This window comes from Anguilla anguilla, chromosome 16 (assembly GCF_013347855.1).
Source record: "Anguilla anguilla isolate fAngAng1 chromosome 16, fAngAng1.pri, whole genome shotgun sequence".
Lineage (NCBI taxonomy): Eukaryota > Metazoa > Chordata > Actinopteri > Anguilliformes > Anguillidae > Anguilla > Anguilla anguilla.
In genome coordinates this window covers 23,180,679-23,199,556 of record NC_049216.1, presented here as the reverse complement: position 1 = coordinate 23,199,556, position 18,878 = coordinate 23,180,679, and the positions used below count along the sequence as shown (strand labels likewise).

General features: G+C 44.9%; 1 protein-coding gene and 3 long non-coding RNA genes across 9 annotated transcripts in view; 2 read left to right on the top strand and 2 right to left on the bottom strand.

Annotated features, from left to right (window-relative positions):
- Window positions 1-3,500, bottom strand: part of LOC118215455 — a 26,792-nt gene extending 23,292 nt beyond the window's left edge. The window contains exon 1 of the long non-coding RNA XR_004762823.1: window positions 3,418-3,500. This is a non-coding gene — a long non-coding RNA (uncharacterized LOC118215455). The remainder of the gene's footprint in view (window positions 1-3,417) is intronic.
- The window catches only part of LOC118215450 (transient receptor potential cation channel subfamily M member 7-like), a 26,378-nt gene extending 10,748 nt beyond the window's left edge, over window positions 1-15,630 (top strand). For 2 of the 5 annotated variants that reach the window (XM_035396271.1, XM_035396269.1), the window contains exons 9-40: window positions 311-434; window positions 960-1,032; window positions 1,782-1,882; window positions 2,325-2,459; window positions 2,648-2,701; window positions 2,799-2,939; window positions 3,062-3,196; window positions 3,469-3,746; window positions 4,252-4,480; window positions 5,016-5,177; window positions 6,097-6,240; window positions 6,566-6,694; window positions 6,798-7,049; window positions 7,406-7,598; window positions 8,060-8,186; window positions 8,439-8,623; window positions 8,922-9,054; window positions 9,291-9,925; window positions 10,190-10,281; window positions 10,618-10,708; window positions 10,833-10,909; window positions 11,040-11,065; window positions 11,689-11,714; window positions 11,955-12,008; window positions 12,334-12,381; window positions 12,462-12,527; window positions 12,794-13,077; window positions 13,227-13,309; window positions 13,516-13,721; window positions 13,835-13,886; window positions 14,157-14,263; window positions 14,398-15,630. In XM_035396271.1, coding sequence (XP_035252162.1) covers window positions 311-434; window positions 960-1,032; window positions 1,782-1,882; window positions 2,325-2,459; window positions 2,648-2,701; window positions 2,799-2,939; window positions 3,062-3,196; window positions 3,469-3,746; window positions 4,252-4,480; window positions 5,016-5,177; window positions 6,097-6,240; window positions 6,566-6,694; window positions 6,798-7,049; window positions 7,406-7,598; window positions 8,060-8,186; window positions 8,439-8,623; window positions 8,922-9,054; window positions 9,291-9,925; window positions 10,190-10,281; window positions 10,618-10,708; window positions 10,833-10,909; window positions 11,040-11,065; window positions 11,689-11,714; window positions 11,955-12,008; window positions 12,334-12,381; window positions 12,462-12,527; window positions 12,794-13,077; window positions 13,227-13,309; window positions 13,516-13,721; window positions 13,835-13,886; window positions 14,157-14,263; window positions 14,398-14,525 — 4,570 coding nt within the window. In that variant the 3' untranslated portion in view covers window positions 14,526-15,630. Of the gene's footprint in view, window positions 1-310; window positions 435-959; window positions 1,033-1,781; window positions 1,883-2,324; window positions 2,460-2,647; window positions 2,702-2,798; window positions 2,940-3,061; window positions 3,197-3,468; window positions 3,747-4,234; window positions 4,481-5,015; window positions 5,178-6,096; window positions 6,241-6,565; window positions 6,695-6,797; window positions 7,050-7,405; window positions 7,599-8,059; window positions 8,624-8,921; window positions 9,055-9,290; window positions 9,926-10,189; window positions 10,282-10,617; window positions 10,709-10,832; window positions 10,910-11,039; window positions 11,066-11,688; window positions 11,715-11,954; window positions 12,009-12,333; window positions 12,382-12,461; window positions 12,528-12,793; window positions 13,078-13,226; window positions 13,310-13,515; window positions 13,722-13,834; window positions 13,887-14,156; window positions 14,264-14,397 lie in introns of those variants that run through there. The other 3 variants (XM_035396270.1, XM_035396272.1, XM_035396274.1) reach the window with 3 other exon arrangements.
- LOC118215456 lies at window positions 8,467-17,822 on the bottom strand. Of its 2 annotated transcripts, XR_004762824.1 has the most exons (5): window positions 17,735-17,822; window positions 14,124-14,399; window positions 13,780-13,861; window positions 10,811-10,936; window positions 8,467-8,582 (listed from the first exon to the last, which is right to left on the bottom strand). It is a non-coding gene; the product is annotated as an uncharacterized LOC118215456 (long non-coding RNA). The 2 variants fall into 2 exon arrangements; XR_004762825.1 differs by lacking the exons at window positions 14,124-14,399; window positions 17,735-17,822 and adding an exon at window positions 17,158-17,422.
- Window positions 15,858-18,878, top strand: LOC118215454. The gene is made up of 4 exons (XR_004762822.1): window positions 15,858-16,008; window positions 16,224-16,321; window positions 17,335-17,411; window positions 17,757-18,878. It is a non-coding gene; the product is annotated as an uncharacterized LOC118215454 (long non-coding RNA).

Genomic DNA, 18,878 nt, shown 5'->3' with positions numbered 1-18,878 from the left:
ATAAATATCCAGCTGTATAAATGAATGTTGCCCTGTTTATGGGTATTTGTAAGCTATGTATAGTATCTATATTAATATAACTCAAAACATTCTCAAAATGAGCAAGTTATTGTCAGGCATAACTGCCATATTCATTTTTACAGGTTTACAAGTTTAGAGTCAAGAGCAGGACTAATAATAATAATAATAATAATAATAATAATAATAATAATAATAATAATAATAAATAGCTTCTGCATGGTTACATGGAAAAAGTATATTGTGCTTATTATAAATGGGACAGGTAACTGGAGCTGGTATTGCCTTCCAGATTTCTTCCTGATGGGGTTGAAATGGACATCATTGGAACAATCAAAAAAACCTTTAACTTCAGCCACAGTGATGCCGTCCACCTCTTTCAAACCATAATGGAGTGCATGAAGAAGAAGGAGCTGGTAAACATGGTGGTTGCCCTCCTCTCCTCTGCTTCGCTTTCTGTGAATGACCGTTTGTTCTCTGCTCACACATACGCTCACAAGCTACAGGCTGCAGTGTGATACAGAAGGGCGTGCACCAATTGAAGGAGAGGCATGCCTCTGACTCGTGACAACTGTAGCTGTCTTGTGAGTGACTGCAGAGGACTTGTGGAACCTCGGCTAACTTATGTCCACTCGACCCCAGCAGGATGTCCCACTGTTGTGGATTCCTAATTAAACTGACTCAAAGTGAAGATACCCAGCTCAGCTTGGACACCAAAGAGCCTGGCGCAATGTTCTTTTTTCATACACGTCACTTACGTTCGATAAACCTCTCCTTCTTCAGGTTGACAGCTTGATAAACAATATGGTCAAGCATACCAGTGGTGCAGTACAATCAGATTACAGTAACACAAACAATGTCAAATGCTGGCTGTCTTAAATTTCAGCTTCAGCCTGCTGAACCTTAAAATGTATTTTTTCCCCCTTTTTTAATTGCAAAAGATAACCGTCTACCACGTGGGAACAGAGGATCCACAGGACATCGATGTGGCCATACTAAGAGCACTTTTAAAAGGTGAACAACCCCGCACGACTGTTCAGACTCTCATGCCCTTTGGCAGATGGACTGCTGCAAGTGATAGTCTATTAGGTCCATTATCTCTCTCAATATACTTTGCTGCGACTGTTCCCACACTTCGTTGAGGCTAATCAACACCTGAGTGTCTGGGTGCGAGTTTTAGCTTTATACTGTGGTAACCAAGTGTTTATACGTTTTTCATGTAACAGCCTTGACCTCAGATGGTACAGGATGTCAGATTGTGCCTTTTCCCTCAGTTTTGTTTGCAGAATGTGGAATATTGATTTAATCATCCAGTTAGATACAAGGAAGCTAGCATGGCAATGAACATGTACAACGCAAACAAATAAGATGGCATAGTATTACTCTCAATGATTATTGGTAGGTAAGCTGATACAGGTGAATTTTGGGGTGTGTGTGGGACAGGAGTGTTGTTTAGTGTTGGGTGTTGGGCTCCTTAGGTCATTAAAGTGCTGATTCATGGGAAATGTGACTTTGCCAAGGGTGTGCTCAAACATGCTGCCATGCGCTCGTAAGCCAGTAACTGATTCTATATGTTCCCTGGCAAAGCCAGGTGAATGTACAAGTGTAACAGAAGTCCCAGATGAAGAATGTACAGGTATCACAGGATGTCCCAGGTGTAACAGGATCTCCCAGGTGAAGACCGTACAGGTGTAACAGATGTCCCAGGTGAAGACTGTACAGGTGTAAAAGTAGGTAATCTGTACGTCTCTGTTGTTCTACAGGCACCAACACATCAGCGTTTGACCAGCTTGTGCTCACACTGGCCTGGGATCGTGTTGACATCGCCAAGAACCACGTGTTTGTCTACGGGCAGCAGCTACTGGTACACAGAGCAGGACACTGCACTATAATTCTGCCTGTCATTGCCCTGTATTTCTCTTATAAAATAATGTGCTTGCATGTGCCTCTGTGTGTGTTTGTGTGTGCATCCTTTGTGTGTGTATGTGTGTATATGCACTTGCCTGTGTGTGTATGTGTGTGGGTATGCACGCACCTGTGTGTGCTTGTGTATATGTGTGTGTGTGTGTGTGTGTGCGTATGCGCGTGCTTGTGTGTGTGTGTGTGTATGTACGTGTGTGTATATGCGTGTGTATGCGCGCGCCTGTATGTGTGTACATGTGTGTGTGTATGCGCGTGCCTGTATGTGTGTACATGTGTGTGTGTATGCGCGTGCCTGTATGTGTGTACATGTGTGTGTGTATGCGCGTGCCTGTATGTGTGTACATGTGTGTGTGTATGCGCGTGTCTGTGTGTGTGCGCTGTAGGTGGGTTCCCTGGAGCAGGCTATGTTGGATGCGCTGGTGATGGACAGGGTGGAGTTTGTGAAGCTGCTGATTGAGAATGGAGTCAGCATGCATCGCTTCCTCACCATCAGCCGCTTGGAGGAGCTCTACAACACGGTACTGAGCCACACCTACCCCACACTCAGCGCGTTACATACTTCTGACCACATCCACCCCACACCCAGCACGTTACACACTTATGACCACACCCACCCCACACATCATCTTATGAATGTCTCATGGCACTTCAGGATTATGATACGTTTCACGTATTTATTTTGGCATACTCTTCTCTTTCCTTACAGAAACAGTCCTCAACTAATCCCACTCTCTTCCACCTCGTAAGAGACGTCAAACAGGTACATACGTTTTCCTCCTGTTGAGTGTGTGTAGTAGCACGCGTCCACAGGTAGGTTTGGAAAGGTGATTCACAGACTGTTCTCCGGGCTGCTGTAGGGTCACCTTCCTCCAAATTACAAGATCACCCTGATAGACGTGGGCCTCGTCATCGAGTACCTCATGGGCGGGACCTACAGGTGCAACTACACCAGGAAGCGCTTCCGGATCATTTACAACAATCTCTATGGCAACAGCCGGGTAAGGAATTCTGATCTTAAGCATGATGGCACAATGCCTGGGAAGCATCCCAGCGATATATGCCACATGAAAGGAAATGTGGCGGTGACAACATGTTTAAAAACTCTCTCTTCCTCCTTTAGAGGTCTGGGCGACACATAACAATTGGCGGATCGCACCTGCACAAGAACCGCGAGTCGTTCTGCATTCACGTCGACAAGAAGGAAAAGACCAGGCACAACCACTTCATCAAAACCGCGCAACCGTACAAACCCAAGGTGCCCCTTTCAATCCAGCCAAGCTACTCAGAGTAGTTTCTGCACTTCTGCACTTTTTAAAAATTTAAAAAGCAGGAACTACATCTGCTAGGTTTAGGTTAGTTCTTGATTTTGTCACATTGGGAATATCCTTGCACAATTTGTAAGCTTTTCAAAAGTGAGTTACACAGATTTCACCTGTCTGAGTCCCTACTGGAATGGGTTTGTCATACAATGCTCACCTTCCCATGTCTGGAGCTTCTGACCAGTCACAGTCTGTGTCTTTGTTCCAGCCGGAGTCGTCCAGGCAACAGGCGAGGAAGAGGAGCAGGGAGGAGGTGGTGGATATCGACGACCCGGAGACGCAGCGCTTCCCGTACCCGTTTAACGAGCTGCTGGTGTGGGCAGTGCTCATGAAGAGGCAGAAGATGGCGCTGTTCTTCTGGCAGCACGGGGAAGAGTCCATGGCCAAGGCCCTGGTGGCCTGCAGGCTCTCCCACTCCATGGCCGACGAGGTCCAGAAGAGCGATGTGGTGGACGGCACCTCTGAGGAGCTGAGGGAGTACTCCAAGTATGTATGAGCATTACTACAGTACTCACAGTAAGCATGAGTATCACTGAAGGAGTACTCCAAGTTTGTATGAGTATTACCACAGTACTCACAGTAAGCATGAGTATTACTGAAGGAGTACTCCAAATATGTACAAGTATTACTACAGTACTCACTGTAAGCATGAGTATCACTGAAGGACTACTCCAAGTATGTAGGAGTATTACTACAGTACTCACAGTAAGCATGCGTATTACTGAAGGAGTACAGCAAGTATGTATGAGTATTACCACAGTACTCACAATAAGCATGAGTATTACTGAAGGGGTACTCTGGGAACCAGATAGTACTCAAAAATGTGTAATGTGCTGTGAAATGTTTCTGTGGTTTAGGCGTTATGTAGGACAGGGTGTGGTGTGATGTTGGGGTGCAGTGCAATGTGGAGGTGTACTTTTATGACAGGGTGTGGTGTAATGTTGTGGTGCTGTGTGCTGACGGAGCACTAACAGGGTGTCATGGTGTCCAGCGAGTTTGGCACACTGGCGGTGGACCTGCTGGAGCAGTCATTCCGGCAGGATGAGACCATGGCCATGAAGCTGCTCACCTACGAGCTGAAGAGCTGGAGCAACTCCACCTGTCTGAAGCTGGCCGTGGCGTCCAGGCTGCGGCCCTTCGTTGCTCACACCTGTACGCAGATGCTGCTGTCCGACATGTGGATGGGCCGCCTCAACATGAGGAAGAACTCCTGGTACAAGGTAACCTGAGAGGAGATTTACCCAGAGACATCCCACAGACCCTCCCCTCCCCCAGGGCTTACTGCAGGCTGTGCCTTTATAAAGGACCCAGCGACGGGAACTAGAATCACCTGTGCTGATAACGAATCAGCCCCAGCTGTGCATATCTGTGGGTGAGGGTACTGCTGTCCATGGTCCTGAAGCTCCGCCAGCTCCCAAAAGAGGAGGATCCTCGTCCATGCTCCCCTTCCAGTGTCACAGGGAGTTACAGGAGTAACTTGTGTGAATCACCTTACTGAACTCATATAGTTTACACAGTTTTTTATATTTACTTAGCTGGGTGCTTCAGCTGAGCCAATCAGGTGTAAGCGCTCTCCCTCTGTTCTGAGTGGTAGTGCTCCCCACCAGAGAATCGGCATGGTTTCCCAACTACTACCACCATACTGGCACTCCCCCCTTATTATTTTAGGAGGAAAATACAGCACTGTTTAATGTGCTTTCTCTCCTAATGTTAGCTGTTGCTCCTTGTTAGTGAGAGTCGTTCCTCTTTGTTCAGGTAATTCTCAGCATCCTGGTTCCCCCTGCGATCCTCCTCCTGGAGTATAAGAGCAAAGCGGAGATGGCCCACATCCCCCAGTCGCAGGACGCCCACCTGATGACACTGGAGGACGGCGAGCACCCCTTCCACCACCCCGCCGCCAACGATCACATCCAAATGGTCAGGCCACACCCACAAAGGCCACATCGCAATCAGACACATCCACTCACCACATACAGTAGTGTCCAGGTGAAGGGTGAAAAACAGGGTACAGGACAGGGGTGTCCAATCTTATCCGAAAAGGGCCAGAGTGGGTGTAGGTTTTTGTTTCAGCTCAGTACTAAGACACCCGATCATGCTTAATTAAACTGAATTCACTAATCCTGGTCTTCAGTCAAAACCTTGATAAGTAGAATCAGGTGTCTTAGTGCTGGGCCAAAACAAAAACTTGCACCCACACCGGCCCTTTTTGGATAAGACTGATGACTCTTGGTGTAGGAGGTGACCGCGATGATGCACAGAAAGTAGGGAAGGAGTATCCTCCATAATGGCAATCGCTGAACATTTGCAGACAAAGAGCTGTTCTTTCTCTAACAGCACTAATTAGACAAGTCTACCTGCATTCAGGTGTCGGCTCATAAGGCGTCTCACCTGTGCTACTTCTGAGGCATCAGTGCCCTCAGGCCATGTTCTAAGTCGTAATGGAGAATGACAAGTGTTCAACTCAAACCTATTTACTAGTAATTGGGTGCTTAATCCCACAAAATATATAATGGTACAAAAAACAGCACCCTTTAGAAAACTCTGATAATTGATAATTGACTGATGATTTATTATGTAAATGTATGAAGCACAATAAGCACCAGCGATTTTTCAACAGGCTAAACATGCAAAAGAATTCTATTTTAATGTGCCACTTCCTTGGTCAATAACATTCACACTAGAAAATTAAAATGTAGAAGTTTTACTGCAATCAAATGTGTGAAATTTAACAGTCAGCTGTATGATCAGCTTATTGGGTATATTTTTTTCTTACAGAATTGTAACCCTGTTTTGGAGAAGTTTTGTATTTCCTGTGTCTTAAATCTCCGGTTTGCAGGATGTTTTGAGGGAGGGGAGGCAGACTGACCACGCTGAGCAGAAAAGTGAGGGCACATATTCCCTCCGCAGCCGGAGAATCCCCGTCACCCGCAGGTTCTACGCCTTCTACCAAGCGCCCATCGTCAAGTTCTGGTTCAACACGGTGGGTGTGCCGCTGGTCCTGAGACTGTTCGCCACGGGGAGCAGAGACAGTTTTTCAGAAGCCTGACTAGCTAATTTCCACATTTTAAGTGGGAGGAAGGTTAAGCTGAGGGTATCAGAAATGCTTTGGCATGAAGGGGGTTAACCTCAGCTCCAGAGGGGTCTGCACTTAACATGATAAATTTTGGCTACCTCCTGACCCTAACCCTCAGAACCTAGCATTTCCATACAATTTGAGTTTAGTTGCATGAATCTTTGAATATACTGTGTATTATGGCATACCTGTTTAAGGTCCCAGTGACCTTGCTTTTGGTTTTGTTGGTCAGCTGGCGTACCTGGGGTTTCTTATGCTGTACTCGTATGTGATCCTGGTACGGATGCCCCCCACGCCTTCCGCGCAGGAGTGTGTGGTCATCCTCTACATCTTCACTTCCGCCATAGAGAAGACCCGGGAGGTAAAGATCTGCCCTGACTGCCCCACTGTACCGCTCTGTCTCGGTGTCTGCGACACTTGTCCTGCCCTCATTGCATGTTGTTTGTTTTTTGTGTTTTTTATAGATGTGCATGTCTGAAGCTGGTAAGATAACTCAGAAGATCAGAGTCTGGTTCAGTGATTACTTTAACATTTCAGACACTATTGCAATAGTTACTTTCTTTGTGGGATTTGGACTGAGATTTGGAACAGGCGACATCTTCACGGCTGGGAGAATCGTTTACTGCCTGAATATCATATTTTGGTTTGTGCGGCTTCTGGACATTGTTGCGGTGAACCAATATGCTGGTCCCTACATCATGATGATTGGGAAAATGGTGAGTAAATTTAGTCTCCATTAAGCCATTAAGGTGTTAATTTAGAAAACATTCCAAAAAACCTACGCTTAAAGGAATCATTTATAAATTTCATTAACATCAATATGACTACCTGATTTAACAGGCACACTTGAACAGGAACCGGTTAGTTCAGTTTTCATTTTGAATGGTAAGCGTACACTAAATAAACAATGGCTTAAGTTTCTGTAATATTAAAAGCTTAATGCAAACTGACAATAGCAAATCTGAACATGGTGACAGATTATACCTGTATAATGATGGTAATCACTATTATGATGTCTTTGAATTTAAAAACAGGGCTTAATTAAAACGGCAGGCCTTGTTTGTGATTGCAGGTGGCCAACATGTTTTACATCGTTGTAATAATGGCTGTGATCCTGGTGAGCTACGGTGTGCCCCGGAAGGCCATACTGTACCCCAACGAGGAGCCGTCCTGGACGCTGGCGAAGGACGTGGTCTTCCAGCCCTACTGGATGATGTACGGGGAGGTGTATGCTTACGAGATCGATGGTAAGGGCGATGACGATGGTAAGCCAGCATTTTCTCTCCGCTTTTGAGGCACGGCATGGGTGATGCTCACCAGCACAGGAAATCACAAAAGGTGTTTTCACCCTTTTCACTTTGCAAGATGCAGGGATGACATAATCAGTATGTACACTCCACCCCACACAGGAGTTTACTTGGGACTGAAATTTAGGTTTTTTTTTTTTTTTTTTGGGTTGTTTCACTTTTCTCATGGTTGTTCTGGGAGACTGGGGAAGGGCAGCCAGCTGGTGCGGTTATAGTCTGTATTTTAACACTGCTGAGTTTCGTGTTTTGCATGAATTACAGCCGTAGCCACGTCACAGTGTCATTGTCCTGTAACTTCACAATTTGTAAACATGACATTTAGTAATTTAACTTGAACTATTGGTTGAAACTATGTTTCGTTGTTGCTGTGGTCCACCCCTCTCTTGTTAACAGGTACTTTCTCTCCGTTTCATCCTCAGTGTGTGCAGGAAACAGTGAGGCGAAGGAGTTGTGTGGTCCAGCCGTTTGGCTGACCCCACTATTGCAGGCTGTGTACCTCTTTGTTCAGTATATTCTCATTGTGAATCTACTCATCGCTTTCTTCAAGTAAGACAAACCGTTGATGTTAGGACCTTATCACCAATGCGACCTAAACACATCTTTTGGCTTGCTCAACATTGTCAAGAAATTAACCTGGATTAATACTGCAGGTTATAACACATGGTTTTAGTAACTCAGACTGGTAAATACATGTCCCATAAGGTAGCCTACACACCCATGGCTTCAGCACAGTCTGGTTGATCTGCGTCTGCACTAAATGATGGTATAGTTTAATCTGTGGTATTGTTTTGCTCACAGCAACGTGTATCTGCAAGTGAAATCCATCTCGAACCTGGTGTGGAAGTACCAGCGGTACCATTTCATCATGGCGTACCACGAGAAGTCAGTCGTACCCCCACCTCTCGTCCTCCTCAGTCACCTGGTCTCCGTCTTCACCTGCATCTGTAGAAAGAGGAAGAAGGGCGGCATGACATATGGACCAAGTAGGAACAGCAGCCTCTTAAAGAGGAGGGAAACTCAACATTGGTCCTGCAGGCTGGCACTGATTCCAACTAATTATCTAACTGATGATGATGATGATGACGATGAAGAATAAACTTATCCTCCCAACTCGGGGCAGTGCTCTTGCTTTAGGCTGGAAAACTTGCTGGATTGCTGTCCTGCAGAACCAGAGTTGTTGAGCTCCTCCTTAAAATGTTTGGTCTCTGCCTCTGGTTGCAGATGTGATTCTTATTTGGTTTTATAAAATGAAATCTTAAAAAGTGTTTCACCCCCTCACAGAGCTGTTTTTGACTGAGGAGGACAGAAAGAGGCTCCATGACTTTGAGGAGCAGTGCTTGGAGACGTACTTCCGGGAAAAGGACGACCACTTTCACTCTGGGAGTGAGGAGAGGATAAGGGTCACTTCTGACAGGTGCTTTGCGCATACCCAAATCCCTTTTGTGGACCAATCAAATGATAATATGCTCCATGTCATTAGCACAGATTAGCTATGATTGGTTCAAATACTACGTAATGGCTCCACCCATTTTGGGGTTGTTGCAGCATCCTTCTGCACCACTGTTCAGCGCAGCTCAGGAGAACACTAAGAGCGCCTGACCAGTGAGATCATCAGCAGCGTTCAGACCCACCTTCTTATCGTTTCTGCAGGGTGCAAAGCATGCTCCTGCAACTGAAGGAAGTTGGCAAGCGGGTGAACTTCATAAAGCGCTCCCTCACCACCCTGGACTCCCAGATCGGGCACCTGCAGGACCTGTCTGTTCTGACGGTGGACACGCTGAAGGCCCTGTCTGCCCAGCGAGCTTCAGAAGCCAGCAAGGTCCACAACCAGATCACCCGGGAGCTAAGCGTCTCCAAGAACCTGGGGCCCCGCCCTCTGGACACGCCTTCTCAGCCCCAGGGCCCCACCCTGCTCAAGCGCAGCACAGGGGCTGGCATCGGCCCCCCGGTCCAGCAGGGTGAGGCCAGTGTGACTGACTCCATCTTCTGGGGCGGGGCCTGGGATGCAAACAGGAGCCGGGGGCCGGAGGCGGCTGGGGTGAGCCCTGAGGGGCGGAGCCTGGAGCCTGGGGTTTCCGACGCTGCCCTGTCTCCGCCCGAGCTCCGCCTCGGGGGCCGGCCCCTGGACGAGGGGGGCCCGCCGCCCCACGCAGAGGACTCCCAGAACACCACCACGCCCAGTAGCCTGCCCTGGGCTGCAAAGTTTTTTGTGGGCCCCCCTTCTTCTGTGGGGCATCATGGGGTCCTGCCCGAAAGCTTGAGTCTTGAGTTTGAGGCGTTTGTGGGTGAGTATGGGAGTGCAGAGGATATTCATGTCATTCACACCATTAACCTTTAACAGCACACACACATCATGCCAGTATACACTGACAAGCGCTTTGGGGATCAGACTCTCCATCAGACTCTCCTATGTTAACTTGCATAATTGTACAGCACTTATTGTTATGTTTAGCATAATATGTTTCCTGGTTTTAGCTTTTAGTGATTAAGCTGTTTTTTTATGGTATACCTAATTGTTGCAAAGTCTGATGGATTCTCTATTGTTTAAGGGCATAAAAACATCGCAGAACGCTCGGGATTTGGAGAAGACCTCACTGGGGGAAACAGGCCTCTCAACCCATCACTGAGGGGAAAAGACCCGGTCAGATTTTATTACATTTTCATCAAGTAAAAAACATCTGGTACTGACTGTATTAGAACATAATCCAACTGTGTAGGATTACGTTTATCAACCAGCGTTGAGTGCAAGCCCTTTCTATTTTATGAGTCTGTTTAATGGTTAAAATACAGCAGGCTGGTTTTAAGCACAGCAGTCAAATTACTTCCACGTGTTAATTTGTGATGTTTGTGAGTAAAGTTCTACGGAACTATCCAGAAAATAAATTATAATTGGTAATGCAATGTTTACAAATTACTGGTACAGTTTACTTTGGTGTACAGTATATTGTGTAATAATTTCTTTTTTCCCCAACCCAAGGGCTCCCCTAGTGGACTGATGAGGACAGCGAGTTCCTACGCAGGTTTCACAGAGTTTGGCAGAAACCCCTCCTCCCTCTGTCCCAACTCAGGTACACCTGAATCATCCCTCCTTTAACACTCCAGCCACCTTGGTCACCCCCCCATGGTGCTAAAATCACTGATGTGTCTCCCCTGTTTGCGTGGCTGCTTACCCGTGTGAACGTGTGCGTTTAGCTCTCAGTGGTAGGGGGCGGGGTCGTGTGTCAGCCGAGGATCTCCTTTATCAGCAAGAGCAGAAAACAGGGCTGCTGGTGAGTTCTGCACCCTCGGCACCTTCTCTACAGAAACAACAGAACATTCAACAGCAGGCTATTGACCACTTAAAGCATATATTATTTCTGGCTAACTTTGACCCTTCCTTTCTCTTTTTACCCCCAAAAGGGCAAGTCAGCACAGCTCAGCAGTGTGTGAGTATGAGCGCATTTTTATGTTTTACTGTCTGTAGCCTCGTCCGAGCCAAGCTTCTCCTCAGCTCAAAGCCCTCCCTAAAACCTGCCCAGCAGGCAGACAGGCACCACGCCAGGGATTCTCTCCCTTTCATTTCTTCCGCTAATACAATCACCTGAAAACTTTAAATGCAGTTCTGTGGTGAATCATTTCACTTCACCTGCCAGCACTGTTTTTTTTTGATAGACCCCCTCAGCTATACCGATCAACTGTAAACAGGATCACAATTTTATCATTCAGATTTGGATCAACTACAACAACAGGGCAATCACACAACCACAGGGTTCGCCTCGTATGTTCCCCTTTTATTAAAAGAAAGGATCAACCCCCCCCCCCCCCCCCCCCCCCCCCCCCCACTGGAATTTCAGTTTCCATGGTGAGGGAGAAACAAAGAGCTATTCGGGACAAACTGTATAAAACCCTATAGGAAGGGGCCTAATGATACTGGGGAAGCAGACTGACATATGCTTACAAACATGGACCATTTTAGAATTCTTGACAGTTTATTTGCCTCATGTAAATGAAAGGTTGCATTTATTCTCTTTAGCATTTATTTCTCTTTTGTTCTTTTCATTTTTGCCAGGACTCCAGGGGAAGAGCTCTTGAATGGTATGACGGAAAAATGTTTGGAAGTTTATTTGTGAGGGCCCAATATGTGGGAGAAATGTTTTTTTTATGCATTTCTATGCTTTTTCTAGTATGTAGCACAGGAAGGGCTAGTAAACCCATAATCAATACCTAACTTACCGTGCTCTCTCACAATTCCACTTGCCTGACTGTGCTACATCCTTGAGCCTAATATGGTACTAAACATTTTTCTGTATTGTTTGTAAATTATATTTTATACAGTTTCCACATCTCTGTACATGTTCAGAAACACGCACCTCGGGGCCAGGAAAGACTGTGAGTAAATCAGGGCTTGATTTTTATTTATTTGTGATGGTTGGAAAAGCAGCATTGGTTTGTTTAAACACAGAAGTTAAGCTGACTTTAGCCTAGGAAAGGTTGCATTTTTGTGGTCAGATACAGTATGTCCCAATGGCACGGTCGCCTGACAAAATTACTGAATACTTTTGCTGAATTATTATTTTCATTACAGTGGTGCTTTTTCTGTGATTATACCCCACTCAATTTTTGTATACAGGCCAGTGCTAATCTTTAAATGCACAGTGTGAAAGTTGCTTCTGAACACATAAATGAACAGAAATGCATTTTCTTTCCTCTACAGCCATCGGTTCTCCCTTCAAACCCTTAGATACCAGCTTTCAGTATTCAGGTGAGACAGGCTGACTACATCAAGTCAAGCAATGAAGTTTCAAAGTAAATTTTAACTTCTGCCCCCACCCCCCCCAATAGCTGTGGAGCGCAATAACCTGATGAGACTGTCCCAGAGCATCCCCTTCACCCCTGTACCTCCAAAAGGTAAGAAACTCTCCCACCCCTTCCTGTCTGTGAGGATCTGATCTGCTAAATTGGTCCCCATTGGTCCCTATGAACTCAAACCCTGAGCCAGCCAAAAGAGGGAGGATGGACTCCCTCTCTTGAGTCTGGTTCCTTCTTATAGTCCATGTTTTGGGAGTTTTTCCATTACCACACTCTGAATCTGCTTTTGCGGGAGGTTGATGTGAAGCATATTGACAAATTCTGCGCAGATAAATTTTTGTTTGGCGCTCTGTCTCCCCCTGCAGGAGAACCTGTGACTCTGTACCGTCTGGAGGAGAGCTCTCCCAATACCATCAACAACAGCATGTCCTCTTGGGCCCAGAGGGGGCTCTGCGCCAAGATCGAATTCCTCAGCAAGGAGGAAATGGGCGGAGGCCTTCGGAGGGCGCTGAAGGTGCAGTGCACCTGGTGCGAAGACAACGTGCTCAAACCAGGACACCTGTACATCGTCAAGTCCTTCTTGCCAGAGGTGGTCAATACCTGGCAGAGCGTCTACAGAGATGACACTGTTCTGCAGCTGTGTCTGAGGGTGAGGCGTTTAACGTGCAGACATGTTTACAAGCAAAGACTACATCAGCAGGGCTGTGGAACAGACGTGATGCAGTGCTCCGATGGAGTGTCCGCTTGATTGTGGCAAATTATGCGATTTAAGTATCTGAAGAATATTTTCTCTCACAGGAAATTCAGCAGCAGAGAGCAGCTCAGAAACTGACCTTTGCCTTCAACCAAATAAAGCCGAAGACTATCGTTTACTCTCCCAGGTAACGCACATAATGAACATGCTGCCCAACCGAGTGCAGCCTACTGAAGTGTTATTCTGGTGTGTTGACAGCTTCCTGTATCTCAAAACAGGAAAGCCAGTTCTAACCTCTCAAAACCAGCATGTGGAAATAACCAAAGTGGCTGCCTCAGTCCACTCAAGTCCAGGCTCCTCTGACACATCCTGTCCTATCCTCCACCCCCCCAGGTTCCTGGAAGTGTTCCTGTTGTACTGTCACTCAGCCAGTCAGTGGTTTGCCATTGAGGAGTGCATCAGCGGCGAGTTCAGGAAGTTTAACAACAACAACGGGGATGAGATAGTTCCCTGCAGCCTGCTGGAGGAGACTATGCTGGCCTTCAGCCACTGGTCCTATGAGTACACCAGGGGAGAACTGCTGGTGCTCGATCTGCAAGGTGACTTTGCAGTCTCTGCCCCCCCCTTTTCCAGTGTTCATAAAAATTCAAAACATACTTGTACATGTCAGCCCGGTAATGCCCATCATGCTCTGCAATGCCTCTCCTTTCAGGTGTCGGGGAGATTTTGACGGATCCATCTGTAATTACAAGAGGCGAAAACGAGTGAGTGCCCCATGAGTCAGCATTCTGTGTGTGTGTGTGTGTGTGTGTGTGTGTATGCGTACGTGCGTGCGTGTATTTCCTGCTTTACAGAGCAGTGTGTCTACGTGCATGTGTGTTCTGCTCTGCTCTTAGTGAAGAGGAAACTATAATAACTGCCTGGCTCAGTGAAGCCTGTGTGATCATAAAAGGAAATCAGTCCATCTGTCAGTGCAGGTCAGGGGTAGGTAGTGTTTTTACTTGGCACTGCATCCAGCTGTGTCTTGCACACAGGTCATATGAGATGATATTCGGGCCAGCAAACTTGGGGGACGACGCCATCCGGAACTTCAGAGAGAAACATCACTGTAACTCCTGCTGCCGCAAGCTGCACCTCCCCGGTGCGTTTTCCCTTCATTTTGTTTGGGGTTCAGGTTTCAGGTTTAAATTTTCTTTTTGGCCACCAGGATTTTGTCTTGGGAATGCTGTGAGCACACACCTAGCCCAGTGTCTCCGCTCTCTCTCTTCCATGCAGATCTAAAGAGAAACGAGTACACCCCTGATAAAGTCACCCTGCCCCCTGACGACACCCCAGGCGAGGGTTCTGTCCAATCGCAGAGTGCCACCAAAGAAGAGAGATCCCCGATACGACTGATGCCGTGAGAGAGGACAGGAAGTATGTGACAGAAGTCAAAGGAAGTTTACCTTTGTTCCCATCAAGGCAAATGAATTGGGAGTCTCAGGTGGATTTATGGCTTTCAATAGTGTTTTAAAACAATGGCAGTAGCATATGTGGCTCCATGAAATGGAAGGCAGTCCCTCCCATGTTGGATCAAAAGGACACAGGCTAACAGGGCATTTGGCTACTAAAGGCATCCAGCTCATCCTGGTGTCTAATAATGAAGATATGAAATGGCACAATCACAAAAAACGATGAAAAAATCCACTTACTTTTAAGATCTTATTTTATTTTATGAAATACAAACACAACAAAATAAGTATGGATCATTTGATGGCAATATGTACATACGTGTTCTTATGGAAATGGAAATTGAATATACGGAAAATATTTTGAAATGTATATACAATATATGAGCAAATGTGAAATTACTGCCTGCTTTCAGATGCTTTCGATGCAGTATTTTACCAATACTCTGCTATGAAGTATTCAAAAATAGCCCACACATTTACATTACTGCAGTGTATTTCATTTTCAAACAAAGTGTATAGGGTTATATGAATATATTCCAACATACCAGCCTAATGTCTTTGGACAGAGAGGTGCTGCAGTACTTATTATTAACATGCAAGATGACGTTAGTATGTACTAGGTGTAAGTTTTTGTGATGGCACATATGCAGTGTTCAAAGTGAAAGTCAAAGAATTTATCAGGAGGATATTATATTGCAACGGTATGTGTGTATTTTATATGTTTATCATTTGTGGAGGGTCTTCATGAATATATGTGGGCTGGAAAATATGGGGCAACTTTTATAGCACAATGTGTGATTTGCAGACATATGTACTGTAATGTAGCTGTATGATAGTGATGACCAAAAATTATCAATATAAATTTGTTACATAGGTTCAGGCATTTTTTCATACAAGTAAAATGTGAGAAATTATATTTAGTGTATCTTATAGATACAGAAATGTGGTGCAAACGGAATAGATATTTCACGCAGTCCAAATTAAACATGCTAAGGGTATGACACTGCAATTTTTCACTGTGTACCTTTATATAATAAAGTCTGAAATGCATACATTCTTTCATGTTATGTAGCTATCATTTGATTTTTTTAATACCCCCATCCATTTAACAAATATGTTTTAGGAAGTTCCTCACTGGTGGACTGTATTTTGCTTACTAAACATATAATAGCCTACACTATAATGAGTGGATAAACAGGCCAATATTGTGGATATGAAAATATACGTGCAAATATCACACGTAAAAGATTCGTTATCTTAGTCACCTGTCATTGAGTTGGGCGTGGCCGAACTATACAAATAGGCTAACTTAACTCAGTGACTTAGCAGTTTTGTGGACTGAACTCGATGAAGTGAACACCAAAGGACACCAAACATCGAAGTGAAAACCAAACAAAGACCGGAACATGGCACCAACCGTGCACATAGAATACTGGTAAGCATTTTGTCATCAGTCAACGAAAAATATGACCCACATTTGAATTGTAATTAGCCTATAAATGGCAAAAAAGCTTTACTTTCTTGTAGGCTAGGTCTACAATAGCCTATACGGCAAATTTACAATATTGAATGCCATTATGTTGTTTAATTTAGGTTGAATTCAAAGAAGTTTTAAAACTAATTTACTATGTATTTCTTGTACTTTAACAGCGGCGGATGAGGGTACTCCTCCAGGTATCGGGAACTAGCTGGACTGATTAAAACGCATGTCCCCGATGCCATTGTGTCCGGAAAAGTCGGACGCAGCTGTAAGACTTTTATTTATCTGAATATGACTGGATTTGTACTTTGAGACTGTCCAACGCTGACATTGTTTAGAAACAGATATCGTTGCCAAGGGACACAATTGAGTTCATATCAGTTGAGTGTTGTCCAGTGCAGTTTTGGCAACACAACATTAACATACGTACCTTTTTAAATTGAACATATAATTCAAATTTACAAGGAAGTTGGGAACATTCACATTGCGTTCACTTGTAAACACAAACTAAAATCAAATATAATGGGGCAGTTACAGGAATGAAAGCACATGATATACCAGTGAGCACAAGCCAAAAGACCGAATCTAGACGTCTAGAGGGTTGGAAAACGGGTTGAGAGATGTTCTGACATAAATGGACTAGGTTAGCTAAATTTAGCCATAATTCAACTCGGGTTTTACCCGGATTTATTTTATTTGCCCAACATGTATTTTCCTTTAAGTAGCATTTCATATCATGCAAAGGTTTAATGGAAAATTAGGCCGTTGTAGGATTTGCTGTTTAAATCAAACAGCGGAGTTTTCACCATCAGACAGGGTGACAACTTGTTTAACAGATTTATAGCTTCACTCTTCCCTGATGGTTATCGTAATTCAAATAAAAACGTGTCCTATATCGTATCGATTGATAAAAGGCAGCGTAGACCCATCACATAGTCTGCAAAAACGTTATGGACATCTAACACGGCTCCCACGCACAAGGTGGGAATACAAGTTTCTGTTGGAGCAACGGGATACACACATCAACGTGACTTTTTAGATCGCTGCCCCTTTATCAATTTTTTAATAAGTCATGCTTCCTTATTGCGCTGGCACGGAGCTTACCGGCAAAACAACCCGTATGATGCACCCCTTCCAACGTTAAAAGCCGTAAATATTGTTGGACAGCGACAAAACCTCATAGTGGAGCTTTCTGAATGTGAAAACACCGACTGTATATCCACAGGGGTTATTTTTTTCGGTTTTAAATTATTTTAAACTGAACTTTGTCGCCCCCTACAGCAAGCTTTGAGGTCACTGTCAATGACATGTTGGTGTACTCCAAGCTGGAATCCCACGCCTTCCCAGACAACAGCGAGGTAAATCAAGGAACCACATCAAAGAGAACAGATGTATTTTCACCAAAACATATCTACATGGAATCCATTATTACAAGCGCATTTTAATTGCATTTTCTATTACCGCACTTTTGCATTACAATAGCTTTATTAGCTTCTAGATTCAAATCAGTGTTCTCTTGAATGTCAACTGCTGAAATTAGGTAGAAATATTAACAATAAAACACACTTAACTTCATATAACCAAGACGCAAACTTAACTTCATTGTTCAAACAAGTTCCAGCTGGTTGAAAGTTAATGAAGGCAGGCTCTGTGGTCATATGGAATGTGCAATGAATGTCACCTGTCTGCTCTGCACGCTGCAGGTAGTGGAGATGGTGAAGAAGGCCAGCGCAGGAGGAGAGGTGCAGAAAGTCAAGAAGAAGAAGGACAGCTGCCTGATCCAATAGTGGAGACGTCCTGTCACGGGAAAGCATTTTCTTAGAGTTCTGATCCAGGGGTGGCTCTGTTAATGACTGTGTGTACTGAAAGAAAGGGCCCACACATGATGGAGTCCCAGAATCACTCCTGCTGATGCGCTGTAAGAAATGCAGTCCTTTTTGTGTTACATTTCTTACTCTACTACTTTACAGTCAACTGATATTTCTACCTTTGTATTGTTTTACACTCTTCCCTGTGTATCTACATCTAACAAGTCAGGCCTTTCAATAGTAAATTAACTAATTAATTCACACTGAAACAGTGAGCACAATCAGATTAAACGTGTTCAGCTATAACTTTAGAAACAACATTCAGAATTCTTTCACCCATCTAATTTTTCTTACCCACTTTCATTTTCACCAAATTTTTGAAAAGCAGTCACAATTTTCAGACCCATCCGTGGACCAACTTCAGTTTGATTCAGGGGAGGCCAGAATAACACATCTCCTCCAAAAGCAGGTGCTGTCAGGGCTTCACCACGCAGTCCGCTGGCTGAGCTGCGCAGTCACGGCATCAGATGTGCGTGCTTTCTACACGGCTTCTGCCCACAGACTGCAAGCACCTGCTCAAACTGAGGGGTTAAGATGTTATAAGACTGACAACCAATATCCTCCCTCAGCAACGCGATGGGCAATTATGGGCCAGTCGGTTACCCACAGAAATAGACCATGGGGCGTTTCACTGTGCTTCCAGTACAGAACGTCAGACCACAGCTCAGAGACCATGTTTTTAATACTATTTTTGTCTGCCTACTGGAGGCAGGGAGTGTAATTCTGTAACAGTGAGAGTCTGTCAGGAGGATGGGAGTGTAGGGGGAGCACTAGAAATGAAAATATTTTGCGCTCAAAAAACAGAATTATTTGACACTGGAATGAAAGGTACACCTTTACCACATGGGTTCTGATGTTTTTCCTTTATGTCCCAAACAATTTAAATGAGACTTTTACTCTTTATGATCAATCACAACCTGTTATCTTTGACAGTAAGAAATAAAAACTCATTGTTTC